Raw genomic sequence first — 21,734 nt, forward strand, 5'->3', positions numbered from 1 at the left:
ATGCACAAAAACTAACTCAAAATGGATCAAAGACCTAAATATCAAATCGAAAATGATAAAGATCATGGAAGAAAAAATAGGGACAACGCTAGGAGCCCTAATACATGGCATAAACACAATATGAACCATAAGTAACAACGCACAAGGACCAGAAGAGAGACTAGATAGCTGGGAGCTCCTAAAAATCAAACACTTAAGCTCATCAAAAGACTTCACCATAAGAGTCAAAAGATAACCTACAGACTGGGAAAAAAAAATTGGCTATGACAAATCCAATCAGCGTCTAATCTCTAAAACCTACAAGATACTGCAAAACTTCAACAACAAAAAGACAAATAATTCGATTAAAAAATGGGCAAAGGATATGAACAGGCACTTTTCCAAAGAAGATATTCAGGCAGCTAACAGACACATGAAGAAATGCTCACAATCATTAGCTATTAGAGAAACGCAAATCAAAACTACAATGAGATACCATCTCACCCCAACAAGGCTAGCATAAATCCAAAAAACACAAAATAATAAATGCTGGAGAGGTTGTGGAGAGACCAACACATTGTTGGTGGGAATGTAAAATGGTACAACCACTTTGGAAATCGATTTGGCCCTTCCTTAAAAAGCTAGAAGTAGAAGTACCATAGGATCCAGTAACCCTGCTCCTTGGAATATATCCTAGAGAAATAAGAGCTGTCATAAGAATAGATATATGCACACCAATGTTCATTGCAGCACTGTTCATGATAGCAAAAAGATGGATACAACCTAGGTGCCCATCAGTGGACGAATGGATAAACAAATTATGGTATATTCACACAATGGAATACTACGCAATGATAAAGAACAACGATGAAGCCGTGAAACATCTTATAACATGGAGGAATCTGGAGGGCATTGTGCTGAGGGAATTTAGTCAGTCATAGAAGGACAAATATTGTATAAGACCACCATTATAAGAACTCAAGAAAAGGTTTAAACAAAGAAGAAAACATTCTTTGATGGTTACGAGGTGGGGGGAGGGAGGGGGAGGGGTATTCACTAACTAGATGGTAGACAAGAATTATCTTAGGTGAAGGGAAGGACAGCACACACTACAGGGGAAGTCAGCACAACTGGACTAAACCAAAGCTAAGAAGTTCCCTGAATACAATTAAACACCTTGAGGGACACAGTAGCAGGGGTGGGGGTCTGGGGACCATGCTTTCAGAGGACATCTAGGTCAACTGGCATAACGAAGGTTATTAAGAATATGTTCTGCACCCCACTTTGTTGAGTGGCACCTAGGGTCTTAAAAGCTAGCAAGCAGCCATCTAAGATGCATCAATTGGTCCCAGCCACCTGGAGTAAAGGAGAATGAAGAACACCAAAGACACAAGGAAAGTATTAGCCCAAGAGACAGAAAGGGCCACAGAGACAAGAGACTTCAACAGCCTGAGACCGGAAGAACTGGATGGTGCCTGGCTGCCACCAATGACCGCCCTGACAGGGACCTCAACAGAGAGTCCCTGATGGAGCAAGGGAAGGGTGGGATGCAGAAGTCAAATTCTAGGAAAAAGACCAGATTTAATGGTCTAACTGAGACTGGAGGAACCCCGGAAAGCATGGCCCCTGGACTCTCTGTTAACCCAGAACTAAAACAATTCCCAAGGCCAACTCTTCAGACAAAGATTGGCCTGGACTGTGGGGCATAAAGTGATACTCGTGAAGAGTGTGCTTCTTAGCTCAAATAGATACATGATACTAAATGGGCAGCTCCTGTCCGGAGGTGAGATGAGAAGGCAGAGAGGGTCAGGAGCTGGGTGATGGACACGAGAAATTCGGGGTGCAAAGGAGCAGTGTGCTGGCACAGTATAGGGAGAGCAATTAGGGTCACACAACAATGTATGTGTAAATTTTTGAATAAGAGACTAACTTGAATTGTAAACTTTCACTTAAAGCACAACAATTAAAAAAAAGAAGGCTGGCAGTAGTAAAATGTCACACAATCACAGGGATGTGTGCTCTGATATTACCGACAATTGCTAGCTGTTACTATCTTTATTACTAATACTAAGCAAGAGACCAGAGAAATCTCCTTAAAATGTACATGTTACAGAAAAACACGCGTTTGTTTGGCGGTATTTCCACAGTGTTTCTCTATAGCAGAATGGGAAGTGGCACTGGACTAATACGCTCTCATCACCACCCGACACACACACACACACACACACTCACTCACAGCACTCACCCACAAACGTACTCACCCACACTCACATGGACTCACCGACACTCACACACTCACATGGACTCACCTGCACATAGCCACACACACACTCAGGCACAGACAACACATACTCACACATGCGCCCACACACTTGCACACTCACACACACTCACTCGCACATAGACACACACATGCACTGACACACACTCAGAGATCATCAGACACATGTACTCACCCACACTCACACACTCACACGCACTCACCCACACACAGCCAGATACACTCACGCACAGACATTCCCACACACTCACACGTGGACTCAGACTTACACATGGACTCACACACACTTGCACATTCCCTCACAGGCACTCATGCACACACTTACGCACAGACACACACATCCACACATGCACTCACATACTTACACACACTCATGCACACACTCATGTAGACACACTCACAATGCACTCACATACTTACACATGGACTCAAACACACGCACACTCATGCACAGACCCTCAAACACACACATGTACCGTCCACACGTAGTCGCATGCACACTCACACACACTCAGGCACACTCACCCACTCCTCCCAGCGTGCGATCTTCTCCGCCATCTCCACGGCCTCGTTGTGCTCCCGCTCCGCTTCCTCGGCGGCCTCCCTGGCCAGCCGCCCCTCCGCCGCCCTCCGCTCCTCCTCCGCCTTTTCTTCGTCGGTTAAGCCGTAATTCCGTGGCTCCCCGATCTCTTTGATCAGCTGCTTGATGGCAAGTCTGTTCTGAGCATCTTCGAGTTTTCCTACGTCTTTGGACAGCAGGAGAGAGGACGTCAGTACCTGCTCGCACTCTGGGCCCGCCTGCAATTGTGCAGATTCTCCCGGTTTACGGCCACAGACTGGACATTCGGTAACTGACCACCCGGAGGGCCCCTTTTCTAGCTGCCAGGACACTTCGGACTTTCTTTTCTCACTGGCAGGCCTCAGGCCGATGTCGGGGACTTACGGGAGGGAGATCTGGGCTCGGGTCTATGAGGAAGAGAGGACAGTGACTATTGATCGAGGGGGAATGGACCACCTCCAAAGTAATGAGTTCCCCGTCCCTGGAAGTGTTCAAGCGTAGAAGTGGGCACTTCTGTCAGAGTTTCCAGAGGAAGAATTCCTGCACTTGTGGGAGACTGGACAAGGTGACATGAAGCTTCCTTCTGCTTTCTGTTTCTGAGTCAACGATTCTGGGATACGCTTTCCATTCACAAAAAAATTAACCATTTCAATTAGCCTACTCGATTAGGAAAAAGTGCAAACTCTGGAATATCTGACTGACGTTACTATCAAGACCAAAGAGAGAAAAAAAAAAATCGTCCATGAACAGTGAGCGTCCACTGAGTGACCAGCGTGGTGAGTCGGCCACCACTGTCTCGTGTGTGCTTAGAAGGCGCCTGCGGGAACGGTGCAGTGGGCACACCTGGGGACGTGCCAGTCTCTGAGGCACTGACCCCTCCAGGCCCCCTATTCCATTGCTGCGCCCCCATGTTTGGACGGTTTGACTTTGACCTGAACTGGAGGCGTAGCCAGGTGCTAACATCGGGAGAGAGGTGGAGGGAGCCCAGAACCTGACCTCAGACACTGAATGTCCGCCTCCTTGCCTCCCTAACGGGGGGAGTACAGCTGCAATGCCCCCGCCAGTACACTTGCCGTCCAGTTGATCCCAACTCCTGGTGGCCCCATGTGACAGAGCAGAACTGTGCTCCTCAGGGTTTTCAAGGCTGTGACCTTTCGGAAGCAGATCGCCAGGCCTTTCTTCCGACGTATCTCTGGATGGATGTGAACCTCCAACCTTTCTGTTACCAGCCAAGCACGAGGGAGGGAGAAAGGGAAGAAGGAAAGAAAAGAGAGAAGAAGGGAGGAAGGAAGGGAGGGAGGCCTCAGATACTCCCTGTCTGGGTGGCTGTAGGGGTGGGGGGAGGCCTCGTGCAGCCCAGGGTGTCGGCCTGGCCAATGAACCTCTAAACCTGGAGGAGGAAGCAGCGTCAAGATGCAGACAACCAGAAAAGAAGTCCGGGATTTTGCCAAGTAGGGGAGTAGACACCACTATGAAACCTTAGATTCGGAGCCGGGGCAGTAAGGACCGACGAGGCTGATGAGGGATGGTGTGTGCTGAGCCCTGCCCTCGTGCTAAGCTCTGAGCTATGCTGGAGCAAAGAAGGAGAACCTGTGCAGACCTGCTTTTCCAGGGAGCTGCAGGGGTGAGCTGGCTGGTCAGAAGCCAGGAGAGGCTCTGGGATGTGCCTGGCAAGTTTAACCAGAGACACCATTGTCCCCAAGACCCAAGCCCAGAGCAGCCCGCAGCAAACACGTTTCTTTGAGGTGCCCGATTCTTATTTTTAAAACCGATTTGGCATTTGACGTCGTAATATGGCCATACGTTTTCATACAATAATAGCACCTCCACCATTGAATCCTCAAGTCAAGTGACTTCCAGGAGTCATGCCCTGTTTGTTCTGCCCGGGGCACATGGCCATGCACCCCGGCCCCCCAGTTAGACAGCATTGGGGTGGGCTGGGGTCCCTGACACTCGGCATTCACGTTCTCCTCGGGTTCATTTCATACCAATATGTATCGGGTGGATTTCAAGTTCATCGAAGTAGTTGAAGACGGTCTCCTCATCAGTGTTGATGTCCCGGTAGTTGCTCAGAGCTCGGAGGAATCGATCCTGGGTGTAGTGGGTCCCCGCCACCAGGCTCTCAGGAAGGTTCATCACCCGCTCCTTCAGGAATTCGTCAGAGGCGTCCAGCGCACAGACGAACTCTGGGGGCAAGCACAAGGTCCTGAGTGGACATGGTGACCGCGGAGCTAACTAGCAGGGTGCTGGTGACCAAGACTTCTGGTTACCCACTGGGACTTCATGTTGCGGCAAATGCCTGTCCAATTGCCCTTTTTGCTGCCTCTCAGGGAGGATTGCTGTCAGCTGCCATGGAGCTGGCACCTGACGCGTGGCGACCCCGTGTGCAACAGAATCAAACACTGCCCATGACTGGTTGCAGACTGGACTGTTGTGATCCACAGGGTTTTCATTGGCTGATTTTTGGAAGTAGATTGCCAGGCCTTTCTCCCTAGTCTGTCCTAGTCTGGAAGCTCCGCTGAAACCTGTTCAGCATCACAGCAACCTGTGAGGCCTTCACTGACAGATGGTGGCTGAGCATGAGGTGCACTGGCCAGGAATAGAACGTGGCCCTCCCCCATGGAAGGTGAGAATTTTACCCCTGAACCACACTGCCCCCAACCAATTGCCTTAGAGTTGACTCCTTGGAATCTTGGTGTAGAACCATGTTCCACAGGGTTTTCGATGGCTACGTTTTTGGAAGTAAATTGCCAGGCCTTTCTTCCTAGTCTGACTTAGTCTGGAGGCTCCACTGAAACCTGTTCAGCATCATGGCAACATGCAAGCCTCCACTGACAGATGGGTGGTGGCTGCATACGAAGGGCAGTGGCCGGGAATGGAACCTGGGTCTCCCGCATGGAAGATGAGAATTCTACAGTTGAACCACTATCCTCTCTTGGAGGATAACCAGACCAAAACCCGTCGCTACTGGGTCAATTCCGACTCACAGCGACCCTATAGGACCGAGTAGAACTGCCCCCAAAGGGTTTCCAAGACTCTAATGTTTACTGTGCTTCTTCCTCCTGTGGAGCAGCTGGTGGGTTCAAAACACCGACCTTTCATTAGCAGCCGAGCGCTTAACCACTGTGCCACCAGGGCTCCTCATGGAGGATAAATACCTGCAGATCACCAGCATTTCCAGAGACCACCCTATGACGCCCAGCCAATTTTGAATTGTGTGCATTTTGTATGATCTATTCTTTTTTCTTTCTTCCCTCCCCTTCTCCCTCCCTCCTGCCCTTCCTTCCTTCCTTCCTTTTAATAAAAGCAGCAGAAATTGTAAATAGCAAATCTCTAATAACCCTGTACATGACTTTGTCTCACATACTTTGGACATGTTATTAGGAGGGACCAGTCCCTGGAGAAGGACATCATGCTTGGTAAAGTAGAAGGTCAGTGAAAGAGAGGAAGACCCTCAACAAGATGGATTGACACAGTGGCTGCAACAATGGGCTCAAGCATAACAAAGACCGTGAGGGTGGCGCAGGACCAGGCAGTGTTTCATTCTGTTGTACGTAGGGTCACTTTGAGTCAGAACCGGCTCAATGGCACCTAACGACAACAACAAATCTTCAGGTTTCTCAGTGACACAAAAACACTGTTTAGAAAGCCTCAGTCTACTTCTAACTATCTTACCAAAACTTTAGGATACACAGGCTCCGATTTCCAAATTCGCAAGAAGTTTACTCACCTGAATTGAAGAAATGTTGATGTCTGCAGTACATGGGGTCGCTATGACTTGGAACCGACTTAACAGCACCAAATAACAACAACAATGACCCTGTGACATCATCAGATTAGCCCTCAATCCTCAGCTTGTCTCTTCCGGTACAATATCACAGGTTCCCAGAGAGACCTGTGCTATTCGCGAAATGCTTGATGGCTGGACTGTCAAATTAGTAAAAACAGACACGTTCCCCGGGTTTTTAATTTTCCATGGGTCAGCTCTTTCCTCACTTAATGCCTATGAAACATCTGTGTTCAGTACAACATGCTCAGCCCTCAACAAATCTGTGACACAGGGGTCGTTGAATGATGGTCGTCATTGTACCCACCTGGGGTTTAATTTGAACTCTGAAAGCAGCTATTTCTTGAGCTTCTAGTACAAAGTTTCATGGACATTTGTTGAGTGAATGAATAACTGAAGTGCTGATCAGTGGAATAAGCTCCCCAGTGGGAGTATTTTCAGACCACAGTACTCTGTTCTCTACTACAGAAATCAGGACGCTGGTGCCAAGGTCAGTGGGATCACAACGCATTTGCTACCAGTAAGAACCTGTCAAAGCTCGGAAATGATTTCATTTTCATTCTAAAATTGGTTCACCACATTCCAATGGTCTTTCTTGAGTGGGGTGGGAAGAAAGTGTACCAGAGACAACACAGGCCAGGACGTGCCCATGGGCTGTGGGGAACACAGGTGAGCATTGTCTGCTTTGTGTATTAATCGTGAAAACAAAGGCTGAGGGCTCAACTTGCGGAACTTGTTGTTGTTAGTTGAAGTCATCATACATGAAGAAAGCAAGAGGTCATTAAAAAGACAAGAAAGAAAAGACCAAAATGGATGTTGGAAGAGACTCTGAAACTTGCTCTTGAACGTCGAGTAGCTAAAGCTAATGGAAGAAATGATGAAGTAAAAGAGCTGAACAGAAGATTTCAAAGGGCGAGTTGAGAAGATAAAGTAAAGTATTATAATGACATGTGCAAAGACCTGGAGACAGAAAACCAAAAAGGAAGAACACACTTGGCATTTCTCAAGCTAAAAGAACTGAAGAAAAAATTCAAACCTCGAGTTGCACTAGTGAAGGATTCTACGGGCAAAATATTAAACAATGCTGGAAGCATCAAAAGAAGATGGAAGGATGGAGTACTATGCAATGAGAAAGAACAACGATGAATCTGTGAAGCATCTCATAACGTGGATGAAACTGGAGGACATTATGCTGAGTGAAGTAAGTCAATCACAAAAGGACAAACATTGTATGAGACCTCTATTGTAAAAACCCATGAAAAAGTTCACACACAAAATGTAACAATCTTCGTTGGTTACCAGGGATGGGAGGGGTGGGGGGAAATACTAAGTAGGCAATAGATAAGTGGTATCTTGGGTGAAGGGTGAGACAGTACACAATACAGGGGAAACTAGCACAACTTGTACAAGGAAAGGTCATGCAAGCCCCATAGACACATCCAAACTCCCTGAGGGACTGAATTGCTGGGTGGAGGGCTGTGGGGACCATGGTCTCAGGGAACATCTAGCTCAATTGGCATAACGCAGTTTATAAAGACAATGTTCTACATTCTACCTTGGTGAGTAGCGTCTGGGTTCTTAAAAGCTTGTGAGCGGCCATCTAAGATACTCCACTGGTCTCATCCCTTCGGGAGCAAGGGAGAATGAAGAGAACAGGATACAAGGAAAAGATTAGTCCGCGGGACTAATGGACCACAGCTTCCAAGGCCCCCACCGGACTGAGTTCAGTACAGCTAGATGGTGCCCAGCTACCACCACTGACTGCTCTGACCAGGATCACAACAGAGGGTTCTGGACAGAGCTGGAGAAGGATGTAGAACATAATTCTAACTCACAAAAAAAAGACCAGATTTACTGGCCTAAAGGAGACTGGAGAAACCCCGAGAGTATGGCCCTCAGACACCCTTTTAGCTCAGTGGTGAAGTCATCTCTGAGGTTCACCGTTCAGCCTGGGAATGGACAGCCCCATAAAACCAAATGGGACTAACGAGGTACAGTAGTCCAGTGACAAGGGCCAGAAGGCAGAAGGGGACAAGGAAGCTGGTGATAGGGAACCCAAGGTTGAGTAAGGATAGTGTTGATGTGTTGTGAGGTTGTTAACCAGTGTCATAGGGCAACATGTGTAGTAACTGTTAAATGAGAAACTATTTTGTTCTGTAAGCCCTCATCTTAAGTGAGAATAGCAGCACAATTGGAAGAGTGTAGTCGATGTCACCGAACTGTGCATGTAGAAATTTTTGAAATGGTGTCTCTTTGGCTATGCATATTTTCACCAAAAAAAAAAAAAGGTCAAGAATGGAGAGGGTTGACATGTCGTGGGGTTGTTAACCAATGTCATAAAACAATATGTGTACTACTGTTTCGTGAGAAACTATTTGTTCTGTAAGCCTTCACTTGAAGTACAATAAAAAAAAATTAAAAAAAAAGAAGATGGAAGGAATACACAGAGTCACTATACCAAAAAGAATTAGTCAATGTTCAACCATTTCAGGAGGCAGCATATGATCAGGAACCAATGGTAGTGAAGGAAGAAGTCCAAGTTGCACTGAGGGCATTGGCAAAAAACAAGGCTCCAGGAATGGACGAATATCGCCTGAGATGTTTCAACAAACGGATGCAGCGCTGGAGGTGCTCACTCGTCTATGCCAAGAAATTTGGAAGACAGCTACCTGGCCAACTGAGTGGAAGAGATTCATATTTATGCCTATTCCAAAGAAAAGTGATCCAACCGAATTTGGAAATTATCAAACAATATCATTAATATCACATGGAAGTAAAATTTTGCTGAAGATCATTCAAAAGTGGCTGCAGCAGTACATCGACAGGGAACTGCTAGAAATTCAAGGCAGATTAAGAAGAGGGTGTGGAATGAGGGTTATCATTGCTGATGTCAGATGGATCTTGGCTGAAAGCAGAGAATACCAGAAAAATGTTTACCTGTGGTTTATTGACTATGCAAAGGCATTCAATTGTGTGGATCATAACAAATTATGGATAACATTGTGAAGAGTGGGAAATTCCAAAACACTTAATTGTGCTTTCAAGGAACTTGTACATAGATCAAGAGGCAGTTGTTCAAACAGAACAAGGGGATACTGCATGGTTTAAAGCCAGGAAAGTGTGCGTCAGGGCTGTATCTTTTCACTATACTTATCAATCTGTATGCTGAGCAAATAATCCAAGAAGCTGGACTATATGAAGAAGAAAGGGGCATCAGGAGTGGAGGAAGACTCATTAACAACCTGCGTTATACAGATGACACAACCTTGCTTGCTGAAAGTGAAGAGGACTTGGAAGCAGTTACTGATGAAGATCAAAGACTGCAGCCTTCAGTATGGATTGGCTTACACTTCAACATAAAGAAAACAAAACTCCTCACAACTGGACCAACAAGCAACATCATGATAAACGGAGAAAAGATTGAAGTTGTCAAGGATTTCATTTTACCTGGATCCACAATCAACGCCCACGGAAGCAGCAGTCAAAAAATCAAAAGACACATTGCATTGGGCAAATCTGCCGCAAAAGACTTCATTAAAGTGTAAAAAAGCGAAGATGTCTCCTTGAAGACTAAGGTGCGCCAGATTAAAGCTATGGTATTTTCAATTGCCTCATATGCATGTGAAAGCTGGACAATGAATTAGGAAGACTGAAGGAGAATTGACGCCTTTGAATTATGGTGTTGGCAAAGAATACTGAATACACCGTGGACTGCCCAAAGATGGCACAAAACTGTCTTGGAAGAAGTACAGCCAGAATGCTCCTTAGAAGCAAGGATAGCAATACTATGTCTCACATACTTTGGACACGTTATCAGGAGGGATCAGTCTCTGGAGAAGGACATCATGCTTGGTAAAGTAGAGGGTCATAAAAAAAGAGGGAGATCCTCAATGAGATGGATTGACCCAGTGGCTGCAGCAATGGGCTCAAGCATGACAATGATTGTCTGGATGGCACAGGACCGGGCAGCGTTTTGTTCTGTTGTACATTGGGCCGCTATGAGTCGGAACCGACTCAACAGCTTCTAACAACAACAACCAGTTTAAGTCAGGTCAGCTCCGACTCATGGCGACCTTGTGGAATAAATTCATGAATAAATTCATCATCGTCATCTGACAATACCACTGTTCTGATAGATTTTAGTTTTGTTCATCTTGGACCATTACATTTTCACGAGTAGTGACATTTTGAAAAGCAAGGCAGACATCTGGGTTCCAAAATACTGGTATAATAGTTAAATCTAAAATACGTCCATAAGTTCATTGCGTTGACTTATGCTCCATGATGTCAGGTGTCTAGATGAAAACTTAACACTCCTGCTAATAATCTAGGAGTTTCAAAATATACTATATATTTTTTCCAGAGTGATTGGGAGATGGAAGATTCCGGTTCATCCCATATTGTGGATAGTGAGTAACATACATGGTTTTCTAATTTTTAAAGAATTTTAATATGATGAAATATACTTCCCACCAGAATGATGTACATAGGGAAAAAAAGTCCCTTCTCTTTTATGATTCAGAGAGAACGGCAAGATCCTGCGGTATCTCCGGATAATTATTCTGAACGTCTACTACTGTGTACTGGCTAACCGCAGACAGTGAGTAATAGATTTCTGCTTGGGCAGATGGCACCCAGCAAAGAAGTCACTGTCTTTGCCTATCAGGAGTCATATGAAAATCTATGTTTTAATGAATTTTTACATATTTGTCATGTAGGTACAACTTCCAACTTGTCTCCGTCAACTAAGAGACCTGAGAAGAACCGAACTGGAGATAAGCTAACAGAAGCAGTAAAATCCGACGGTTTATCAGTGAGGAACCCCACCAGCGAGGACTGGATTGCCATCCTTGGGGTGTTTCATCACTTAAATCAAGCATGGATGTGCTAATTTCTCTCAAGAGGAGAGAAAGTAAACACAATTTCTGGGAAAAGAGTCATCTCCTAAAAACAGACGAAACATTCCATATACATTGTAGACAGGTTTGGACCCTGTCCGAGAAAGACCGGGCGGCCCCGAGGAGGGTGGGTAAGAAGCATGCATCATTTCACCTCTGTGTTCCCATTTCTTTGTCTTACGGATGGGTTTCATCGATTCTGTATCGGAGGCAGGCGAGTGGGAAGAGTTTGGACTGAAGCCCTGCCATCTGCCAGTGGAGTGGACTTGTGTAAGTTTCTGGGCTTCGGCCTCTGGATCCGGTAGACACGGACGTTCTTGCCTTGCAGGGCTGTGGAAGGGTTCCACGCGCTCACGCCTGTTTCATCTCCCAGTGTGGTGCCTGGTCCCTGACACATTGTTCCTTGAGCTGAATTTTATCCAGCTGCCTCGGTGACAGCATTAGGATCTACTGTGGGGTTTGCAACGGACGTTGCCCAAATGTTCAGCTCTCATAAACTGGACTGTACCTGGTTATCTAGAATCATCAGCTTTATTTTTATTTTTTTTACTCATTTCTGAAGATGAATCTCTAAACTAACAGGAAATCAGAAGGAACGCATCTCTTTGGCATTTTGTATCTCTGCCACGATCCCAGAGTCCTCAGGTGGGGAATAAATACCCATCCTTGAGGAGGACTACTATCTGGTGGTCTCAGTGCTTCCAGAAGTTTCTCTGCAGGCTGTGCCTGGACCAAGAGGAGAAGGTGATTACAGCCACAAACTGCTGACTCCCTTGGGGACTTTGACACCAGTGAGCAGGCACTTCCAAGTTACAACCTTGTGCTAAGTTGCTGAAAACAGCTGCTCCTGTATTTGCCATATGACACAAAATTATACCCTATGATTCAACCTCATGCAAACTGATAAAAACAAAAACAACTTCTTGTTACAGTTCAGGGCAAGGTCACAAGAAATACCTGTTGCGTCACTTGGCAAATCTTGCTGTGTGGAACAAGTCGTTTATGTTTTGCTCTCAGAAGCGCATTGTGGAACCTCTGCGTAGTGGACTCACTGAAAAGCTCTTTACCTGCTCGGTCTCCTCAGGCTGCCGAATGCCTCTTGGAAAGATGACAGCATGGCTAGCACTCGGAACCGAAGGAGCTATGGTAAGCCAGTCCTGGTGGGCTCGCCAGCCGGCTCAGAAGTCACAGCATTCATGGATGCTTTGCTTTATGACACGCGAGAACAGCAGAAATGGTGGTCTCAAAGGGATTTTCATACCTTCAAGAACTTCCAAATCCCTGAGACTTACCTCCCGCACACTCTCTACTTTGCTAGTTTGTGTTTAGTGTATCCACTACAGTTATTTCCCTAAAAATAGGATGATGCAGTTTATTAAACTCAAAAAGACTGTTTTAGCACCAAAAAGATACTGAATAGCATTCCTTTAAATATGATCTTGGACAAATATTCCAAACTTACCAGGTATGATTAATTTATCAAAGGGAAACATTTTGCCTCTGATTTCTTCCTCCTCCTCCTCATCTTCTTCTAATAAAAGAAAAGCAAAATACACATTGCCATGTTTATTAACATATTATTACTATGCATATCACAGCCATGGTAGCACAGTGGTTAAGTGCTCGGCTGCTAACTGAAAGGTTGGCAGTTCGAACTCACCAGCCGCTCTGCGGGAGAAAGATGTGGTGATCTGCTTCTGTAAAGATTACAGCCTGGGAAACCCTGTGGGGAGTTCTACTCTGTCCTACAGAGTCAGAATTGACTTGACCGCAATGGGTTTTGTGTACTATGCATATCTTACCAAAAAATTCAAGTATCTTAACAATCAGTTGCTAATGAAAGTAGGTCATGGCCATAAATAAGAAAGCATGTATTTGAGAAATAGTTTTTTGTTTGTTTTAATTGAGCAACTATTTCCTTGAAGAACAAAGTTTCACCCTACCTGGATATAAAACCAAAACCAAACCTGTTGCTGTTGAGTTGATTCCGAATCACATTGACCCTATAGGACAGAGTAGAACTGCCCCATAGGGTTTCTGAGGCCGTAATCTTTACGGAAGCAGACTGCCACATCTTTCTCCCATGAAGTGGCAACATTTCATAGCAGCCAAGCACTTAACCACTGGCCACCAGGGCTCCTTTATCTGGATATAGACACTCAAAATAAAGGGAATACACAAACTTATGACTGAGATGCTAATGGACTAAATGCTCCAATCAAACGGCAGAGAGTGGAAGAACAGATTAAAAAAACATGATCCAACATATGCTGTTTACAAGAGACACATCTTAAACTCAAGGACACAAATAGGTTGAAAGTGGAAGCATGGAAAAAAAAAATTCCATGCAAATAATAACCTAAAAAGATCTGGGGTGGCAATCTTAATATCAGACAAAGTAGACTTTAAGAAAAAATCTGTCAGAAGAGATAAAGATGAACATTATATAGTGATAAATGGTCAATTAATCAAGAAGATTTAACAATCATAAATATATATGCACCCAACATCATGGCACCTAAATATATAAAGCCAACACTGTAGAACTGAAGGGAGAAATAGATAGCACTACAGTAATTGTTGGAGACTTCGATACACCACTTTCAATATTGGACAGAACATCTAGAAAGAAGATCAACAAGGAAACAGAGGACTTGGATGACACTGTAAACCAACTAGACTTGACAGACATGTACGACACTCCCCCTACAAAATAGCACAATATACATTCTACTCCAGTGCACACGGATCATTCTTCAGGCTAGACCACACTTTAGGTCACAGAGCAAGTCTTGATAAATTTAAAAAGATTGAAATTACACAAAGTATTTTCTCTGACCAAAACGGAGTGAAGCTAGAAATCAGTAACAGAAAAAAACCCTGGAAAATACACAAACATATGGAAATTAAACAATATACTATTCAACTACCAATGGGTCAAGGAAGAAATCAAAAGAGAAATAACAAATTCCTTAGAGTTAAATGAAAATGAAAGCACAACATATCAAAACTTATGGGATCTAGCAAAGGCAATACTTAGAGGGAAACTTATAGCAATAAATGCCTACATGGAAAAAGAAGAAAGATCTCAAATCAACAGCATAACTTGACAACTTTAGGAACTAGAAAGGAGTAGAGCAAACTAAGCATAAATCTACCAGAAGAAAGGAAATAACAAAGATCAGAGCAGAAATAAATAAAATCAAAAACAGAAAAACTATAGAAAAAATCAGTAAAACCAAAGGTTGGTTCTTTGAAAAGATCAATAAAATTGACAAGCCTTTAGCTAGACTGACAAAGGAAAGAAAAGATGCAAATAGCCAAAATAAAAAATGAAAGAGGGGACATTACAACGGACTCAATTGAAATGAAGAGAATTATGACAGAGTGTTATGAACAACTGTACAGAAACAAACTGGATAACCTAGATAAAATGGACAAATTCTTAGAAGCACACAACCTACCCAAACTGACTCAAGAGGAAATAGAAAGTCTCAACATCCCCATAACAAGTGAAGAGATATAATCAGTGATCAAAAACCTCCCAACAACAACAACAAAAAGTCCTGGACCAGATGGTTTCACTGGGGAATTCTACTAAACATTTAGAGACGAATTGACATCAATACTGTTTAAACTCTTCCAAAAGATAGAGAAAGAAGGAATACTCCCTAATTCATTCTATGAAGCAAACATAACCCTGATTCCCAAACCAGACAAAGACATCACAAGAAAAGAAAACTACAGGCCAATATCTCTTACGAATATAGATGCAAAAATTCTCAACAAAATACTAACGAACAGAATCCAACAGCATATTAAAAGAGTCATACACCATGACCAAGTGGGATTTATTCCAGGAATGCAGGGATGGTTCAACATTAGAAAATCAATTAATGTAATATACCACATCAATAGAACAAAGGAAAAGAACCACATGATCATCTCTACGGATGCAGAAAACGCATTTGGTAAAATCCAACACACTTTCTTGATGAAAACCTTAAAGAAGATTGGAATAGAAGGGAAATTCCTCAATATGATTCAGGCATGTATGAAAAGTCAACAGTCAACACTATACTTAATGAAGAAAGACTGAAGGCTTTCTCCTTGAAATCAGGAATAAGACAAGAGTGCCCACTCTCACTCCTTCTATTCAATATTGTATTAGAAGTCCTAGCCAGAGCAATAAGACAAGAAAAAGAAATAAAAGGTATCCAGATTGGAAAAGAAGTAAAATGATCTCTATTTATGGATGATATGATCCTAGCTATAGAAAATCCCAGAGTCCACAAGAAAACTAGAGCTAATAGAGGAATTTAGAAAAGCTTCAGGGTACAAGGTCAACAAACAAAAATCATTTGGGTTTCTATATACCAGCAATGTGAAATCTGAAAGGGAAATTAGGGAAACAATTCCATTTACAATAGCATCTATGAGAATCAAATACCTAGGAATAAATCTAACCAGGGACATGAAGGACTTAAATGATGAAAACTATAAAACTCTGCTGAAAGAAATTAGACTTAAATGGAAAGATATTCCATGTTCATGGATTGGAAGACTTAATACTGTTAAGATGTCAATACTACCCAAAGTGACCTACAGAGTCAATGAAATCTCGATCAAAATTCCAACAGCCTTCTGTACAGAAATAGAAAAGCTAATCCTCAACTTTATATGGAATGGTAAAAGGCCCCAAATAGCTAAAACAATGTTGAAAGACACCAAAGTAGGAGGACTCACACTTCCTTATTTTAAAACATACTATACAGCGGAAGTAATCAAAACAGCCTAGTACTGGTATAACAATAGACACATAGACCAATGGAATAGAATTGAGAGTCTAGAAATAAACCCACATATCCATGGTCAACTAATTTTTGACAAGGGTGCTAAATCAATTTGATGAGGAAGAAGAATCTCTTCAATAAATGGTGCTGGGAAAGATAGATTTCTACATGCAGAAAAATGAAACAGGATCCATGCCTCACACCATACACAAGAACAAATCCAGAATGGATTAAGCACCTAAATGTGCAAACTAAAACCATACAATTCTTAGAAGAAAATGCAGGGGCAGCAATGTCAGGCCTAGTTTTCAACAATAGATTATCTAATATAATAACAAAAGCACAAACAGCAAAAGACAAAATAAATACATGGAACCTCATAAAAATTAAAACTTTTGTTCATTAAAAGATTTTACCAAAAAGTGAAAAGACAAGCTACAGACTGGGACAATATCTTTGGAAACCATATAACTAACAAGAAACCATATAACCCAAATATATATAAAACTTGGACAGCTTAACAACAAAAAGACAAATAACCCAATCATAAAATGGGCAAAGGACTTGAATAGACATTTCACCAAAGAGGACATTCAAATGGCCACCAAAGACATAAAAAGAAGCTCAGGGCCATTAGCCTTCAGAGAGATGCAAATCGAAACCACAAGATATCATTTCACTCCCAGTAGTGCTATGAGTCAGAACCGGCTCAACAGCATCTAACAACAACAACAGGGATGACTAAGATTTTAAAAAAAATAAAATAAAATAACAAATGTTGGCGAGGGCGTGGTGAAATTAGAACCCTCATCCGTTGCTGATGGGAGTGTAAAATGGTACAGCCATTGTGGGAAACAGTGTGGCGGTTCCTAAAAAAAACCAAAAATAGAACGACCATATGACCCAGCAATTCCACTCCTAGGTATGTACCCAAAAGACTTGAAAGTAGAAACTCAGAGACTTGTACGCGAATGGTCATCGCAGCATACTCACAATTGCCGAAAGGTGGAAACAACCTAAATGCCCATCAGCAGACGAATGGATAAACACAGTGTGGTCCATACATACAAAGGAACACTACTCAGCCAGCAGGGGAAATGAAGTCTTGATACACGCTACAGTATGGATGGAGCTGGAAGACCTCATGCTGAGTGAAATAAGCCGATCACAGAAGAACAAATACTGTATGACCTCACTTACATAAAAAGACAAGAATAGGCAAACCTATAAAGACCAAAGTTCATTAGTGGTTACCAGGGGCAGGCGGGGAGAAGGGGTGTTAACAGCGATGGAATATCACACTGATTAAGCATAGGGCTGCACCGCCGATTACTGTGATCATTGTTAATAAGTTGCACACCTGTAAAAACAAAAAAAAAAAAAAAACTTACGATTGAACAAGTCTTTTGCTTGATCATAGGTCTTTGGGAATCCATCCAAAACATAACCTTGATTCCTACAAGGCATAGATTTTAGCTTTTCTTTCACGAATCTAATTATATATTGATCTTCTAGTCGGCCTAATAAAGAGAAAAAACATATTACTGTGAAGTCACGTTCTACACAGAGGTTACATACTAAAGTCGTCTCAAAAGTTGCTGCGCAGTTAAAGTTGCCAGTGAAAATCCCTTATTTCACCCTTCGTGTAAAAAATATGTGGTTTTGTCATTTGAAGGCGTCACATTAACATTTCAGTGCAAAATAAAGTCAGAGAAGCCAGCGAACTTGCCTGCAAGAAAGAGCAGGAGCACCTGCTGATGTCTGTCCTTTCAAACCCTCCTGTGAGCCTAACTTTTGGGTGAAGTTGAACGAAGAGGAAATGGAGAAGTTCCAGAATGTGCCCACTTGCCTGAAGAGTTTCTTGAATTTTGTTTGGATGTTAAATCTCTGGAATCTTCACGTTGTTGTGGTTGTTAGCTCTGCTGAGTTGACCCGACTCACGGATACAGCAGTATTTCACAAGGTTGATTTTAACCTATATTTTCATAATTATTAAAACAGTTTAAAAATAGATACTGCAAACCAAGATTTTAAACAATGCACCCACAGCAGATACATGATACGAAGTGGATAACATTTATAGGGTTTTTTTCCCCAAATTTTTCTTTGCAAACTGACAGAAGGACTAGTCAGTGGTCACGGGACGCCAGCCACCTCGATTCAGTAGTTCTACAGCGCTCTTGAAATACATAAAATGAACACAAAGAACTGGAACTAGTGCTCTCCCTGGGTGCCCAAGTAGCACTTATGCGGGGTGCTGAGCCGGGGCCGGTGGGGGTGCGGTCACCAGCAGGACACGGAGGTGCCCCGCTGTGGACTGTGAACACTGTCTTGCTGGAATCGCTGGAATCACAGACTAACACGCTGGGTCAGGTGAGGGAAACGTGAGAAAGCCTCTGTGTCCCCGTGCTCTGAAATGTCTATGTGTGTCCGTTCCGTGGGTTCAAAGGTTTAGTCTTGTTCAAACATCACCAAGGCCCATGTTCTACTTTCAGGTAAATATGAATAGGAAGGATTTTCGGACAAATTTGAGGAAGGAAAAAAAATCTTCCTAAGGTAGAGGGGACTGAGTGTGCTCCTCCAGATTTGTAGGAGTGGGTGGGTGGCTAGGAGTGCCGAGTGGAGGAGAGGGGTGGGAAGCGATGGTTGGTGGTGGAAGATGTTCCCTTCTCCTGAGAGATCTCTTCCTCTGCTCCTTCCAGCCTCCGTCTTACATTCCTCCTGACAAAGGCTGCCAAACCAGTTTGGCCTCTCTTGTACCTGGGGCAGAACGGAGTCTCCTGCCGAGGACAGTCTCTTCTTGGACCTGGAGAATTCCAAGGAGCAGCTGGTGGATTCAAAACTGCTGACCTTTTGTTAGCAGCCGAGCTCTTAACCACTGAGCAACCAGGGCTCCTTCTGTAAAGATTACAGCTTTGGAAACCCTATGGGGCGGTCCTACTCTGTCCTATAGGGTTGCTATGAGTCGGAGCTGACTCTAAGGCAACGGGTTGGGTTGGCCTGAATACTTGAAGGTCTTGTCTCCCCTCTAGGGGCAGCAGCATTTGTTGCTCCCAACGCTCCATTTTGGGCCTTACGCCTCAGGCCACAGGTTTACCTGTACTGCTCACCTGTGGATTCCTGGGAATCCTAGCCCACCCCCCCACCACGACCTTGCCAGATTTCCTTCCATAGGTGGCCTCACAAAGGAATGTCTTCTTATCCTGAGTATTTTTTCCTCCCCAGAAAGGCTGGAGCCAGAACTCTGTCAGAACTCTCCAAAACTAGACCCAGTAATTCCCTGATGTCTCGCGGGCACGGCAGAGGCAGCAGAGATCCCAAAGAACAATGTGTGTTTCTCTGTATCTCCCTTTCCCTCTGGGATCCCAAATTCCATTTCCTCCCTGCCCAGCCCACACCAAAGCAGAAACCACACTCAGATAATCAGCCAGCTTAAGTGGAGACAAAACCATTTTCCTCCACCCCCAAAGCCTAGCTCAGACTGGCTTGGGGGAAGGAGAAGGAGGTGGAGAGGTGACCTGGACGCCAGAGGAAGGCCTGGAGAGACCAGCGTCCTTGAAGTGGGAAAGGGAGAAACAAGCTTAAGTAGCAACAACCAGGGACCATAGTGGACCCTCAAGTCGGCCACCGTCAAACAGCCTTAGACACCAGAGCGTCCCTGGGGAGAATGTAGGCCATGCTGACACCTTGGGGGTTGGGGACGAGGCTAGAAGGGAAAACTAGGCCCCCATTGAAGCTGGGAAGAGGAGCACCTAGAGCGTCAAACGTTGGGGTGCCAGAAGACCAGAGATGGGGAGGGCAGTGCCGCTGGGTGGCCCTCAGTGGGAGGCTCTTTCTCCCCTTGTCCCTGCTGCCCTCAGCCCAACCCTGGAGGGTCAGACACAGCCAGCCGCAAGATGGGAGGAATGAATAAGAGGAAAGAAGCATGTCCACCTGGAACCTCTGAATGTGACCTTATTTGGAAATGGGGTCTTTGCAGATGTAATTAGTCAAGGATCTCAAGATGAAAACTTCCTGGGTTTAGGACAGGACTTAAATCCAGTGCCTGGGGTCCTTACTAGGAGAGAAGAGACACAGACACACAGAGCAGACGCCTCGTGACTGCGGAGGCAGAGACTGGAGTGATGCAGCCACAAGCCAAGGGATGCCTGGGGCCACAGGAGCTGGAAGAGACCAGGAAGGATCCTCCCCTGGAGCCTTCCCGGGGAGCGTGGTCCTGCCAACATCTGGATTTCCAACCTCTGGCCTCCAGAACTGGGAGAAAATACATTTCTGTCATTTTAAGCCACCAAGTTTGCCGTCATTTCTTGTGGCCGCCCCAGGAAGCTCAGACAGCAAACATTGCTGAGAGGAGAGCAAGAAGAGAGGCTTTACACAGTGAGAGCCGTGAGGGCCATGGCTTCATGGGGCCGCCTTGTTCTTCTGGGTCTCCCAAGTTTTCCGCCTCTGACAGGGTGCAGTCTTTCCACTTTTCTATCCCTCGTTTTAGTGGAAAATATTTGCGTTTTCCTTCTCTGACAGGTTTCCTCCTTACACAGGTTCCGGCTTTGGCAGGTTGTACTGTATCGGATAAGAGTTCAAAGTATTGGTTATATATACGCAGTACAGCCAGTTCGCTGGAGGAGCTGGCTAAGGATAAAAATGAACCGATTTTATTTTTCTAATGACTGCTGTAGACTGTGATTTCCAGCTGGGTAGCAGGCCCGGTAAAGACGGCTCAGGCTAAACCCCGGTTTGTGAGGACGTGATTGACTGGGACAGGGCTCTTCAAGCTGGAATGACCAAAGGGGCTGGCGACTCGTTCATCAGCCAGGAGCTGCGGTGAAAGCAGCCTGAACTTTCACCCACGGCCGGAGGAAGAATGGCTACAGAGCTGGGTTTAAAATGACACCGTGCTGTGATTTGTTTGTTCAACAAACTGGTGACGATCACCAAGTGAGTTAAGCATATTCTTCCATTTCTTTGTGTTTCTTTCTCTGTAAATTATTGGTGCACGTTATCTGCTTTTCCATTAAAGATTTAATGATTTTCTTATCCATTTACCTGAGCATTTTATATAACAAGGATATTAACTTTTTGTCGTAATTGGTGGCAAATACTTTTTTCCTGGTTTGTCCTTTGACCTTTAAATAATGATTTTTTGATGTTTACGAAACACTTACGAACATGGATTTGACCTTTTTTTTTAACTGAGACAGTTCTGCCATCAGTGATGCTCCCCGGAAGGTAGGATGATGAGTGATGTATGTTTGCTATTATTGTAATTTCCGTACTTTTCTTTTGATGGTAAGCGAGTGATCCTTTTATAACCAGAACAAATAGCCGCCATCAACGAGACCAGCCCTGTGCACGCGTTACCTGTGCACACGTTACCTGTGCACCTGGCGTTCACCTGCGCGTCGGGCGTTACCTGTGCACGCGTTACCTGTGCACACGT

General features: G+C 44.3%; 1 protein-coding gene across 4 annotated transcripts in view; it reads right to left on the bottom strand.

Annotated features, from left to right (window-relative positions):
* AK7 (adenylate kinase 7) overlaps nucleotides 1-21,734 on the bottom strand; it is an 81,846-nt gene that overhangs the window by 6,287 nt on the left and 53,825 nt on the right. For 2 of the 4 annotated variants that reach the window (XM_004376734.1, XM_023731670.1), the window contains 4 exons: nucleotides 17,689-17,817; nucleotides 12,967-13,035; nucleotides 4,808-5,005; nucleotides 2,786-3,006 (listed from right to left, as the gene is read on the bottom strand). In XM_004376734.1, the coding sequence (XP_004376791.1) occupies nucleotides 2,786-3,006; nucleotides 4,808-5,005; nucleotides 12,967-13,035; nucleotides 17,689-17,817 (617 nt within the window). The remainder of the gene's footprint in view (nucleotides 1-2,785; nucleotides 3,007-4,807; nucleotides 5,006-12,966; nucleotides 13,036-17,688; nucleotides 17,818-21,734) is intronic. The other 2 variants (XM_023731669.1, XM_023731671.1) reach the window with 2 other exon arrangements.

Source organism: Trichechus manatus, unplaced genomic scaffold (genome assembly GCF_000243295.1).
Source record: "Trichechus manatus latirostris isolate Lorelei unplaced genomic scaffold, TriManLat1.0 scaffold00045, whole genome shotgun sequence".
Taxonomy (NCBI): Eukaryota; Metazoa; Chordata; class Mammalia; order Sirenia; family Trichechidae; genus Trichechus; species Trichechus manatus.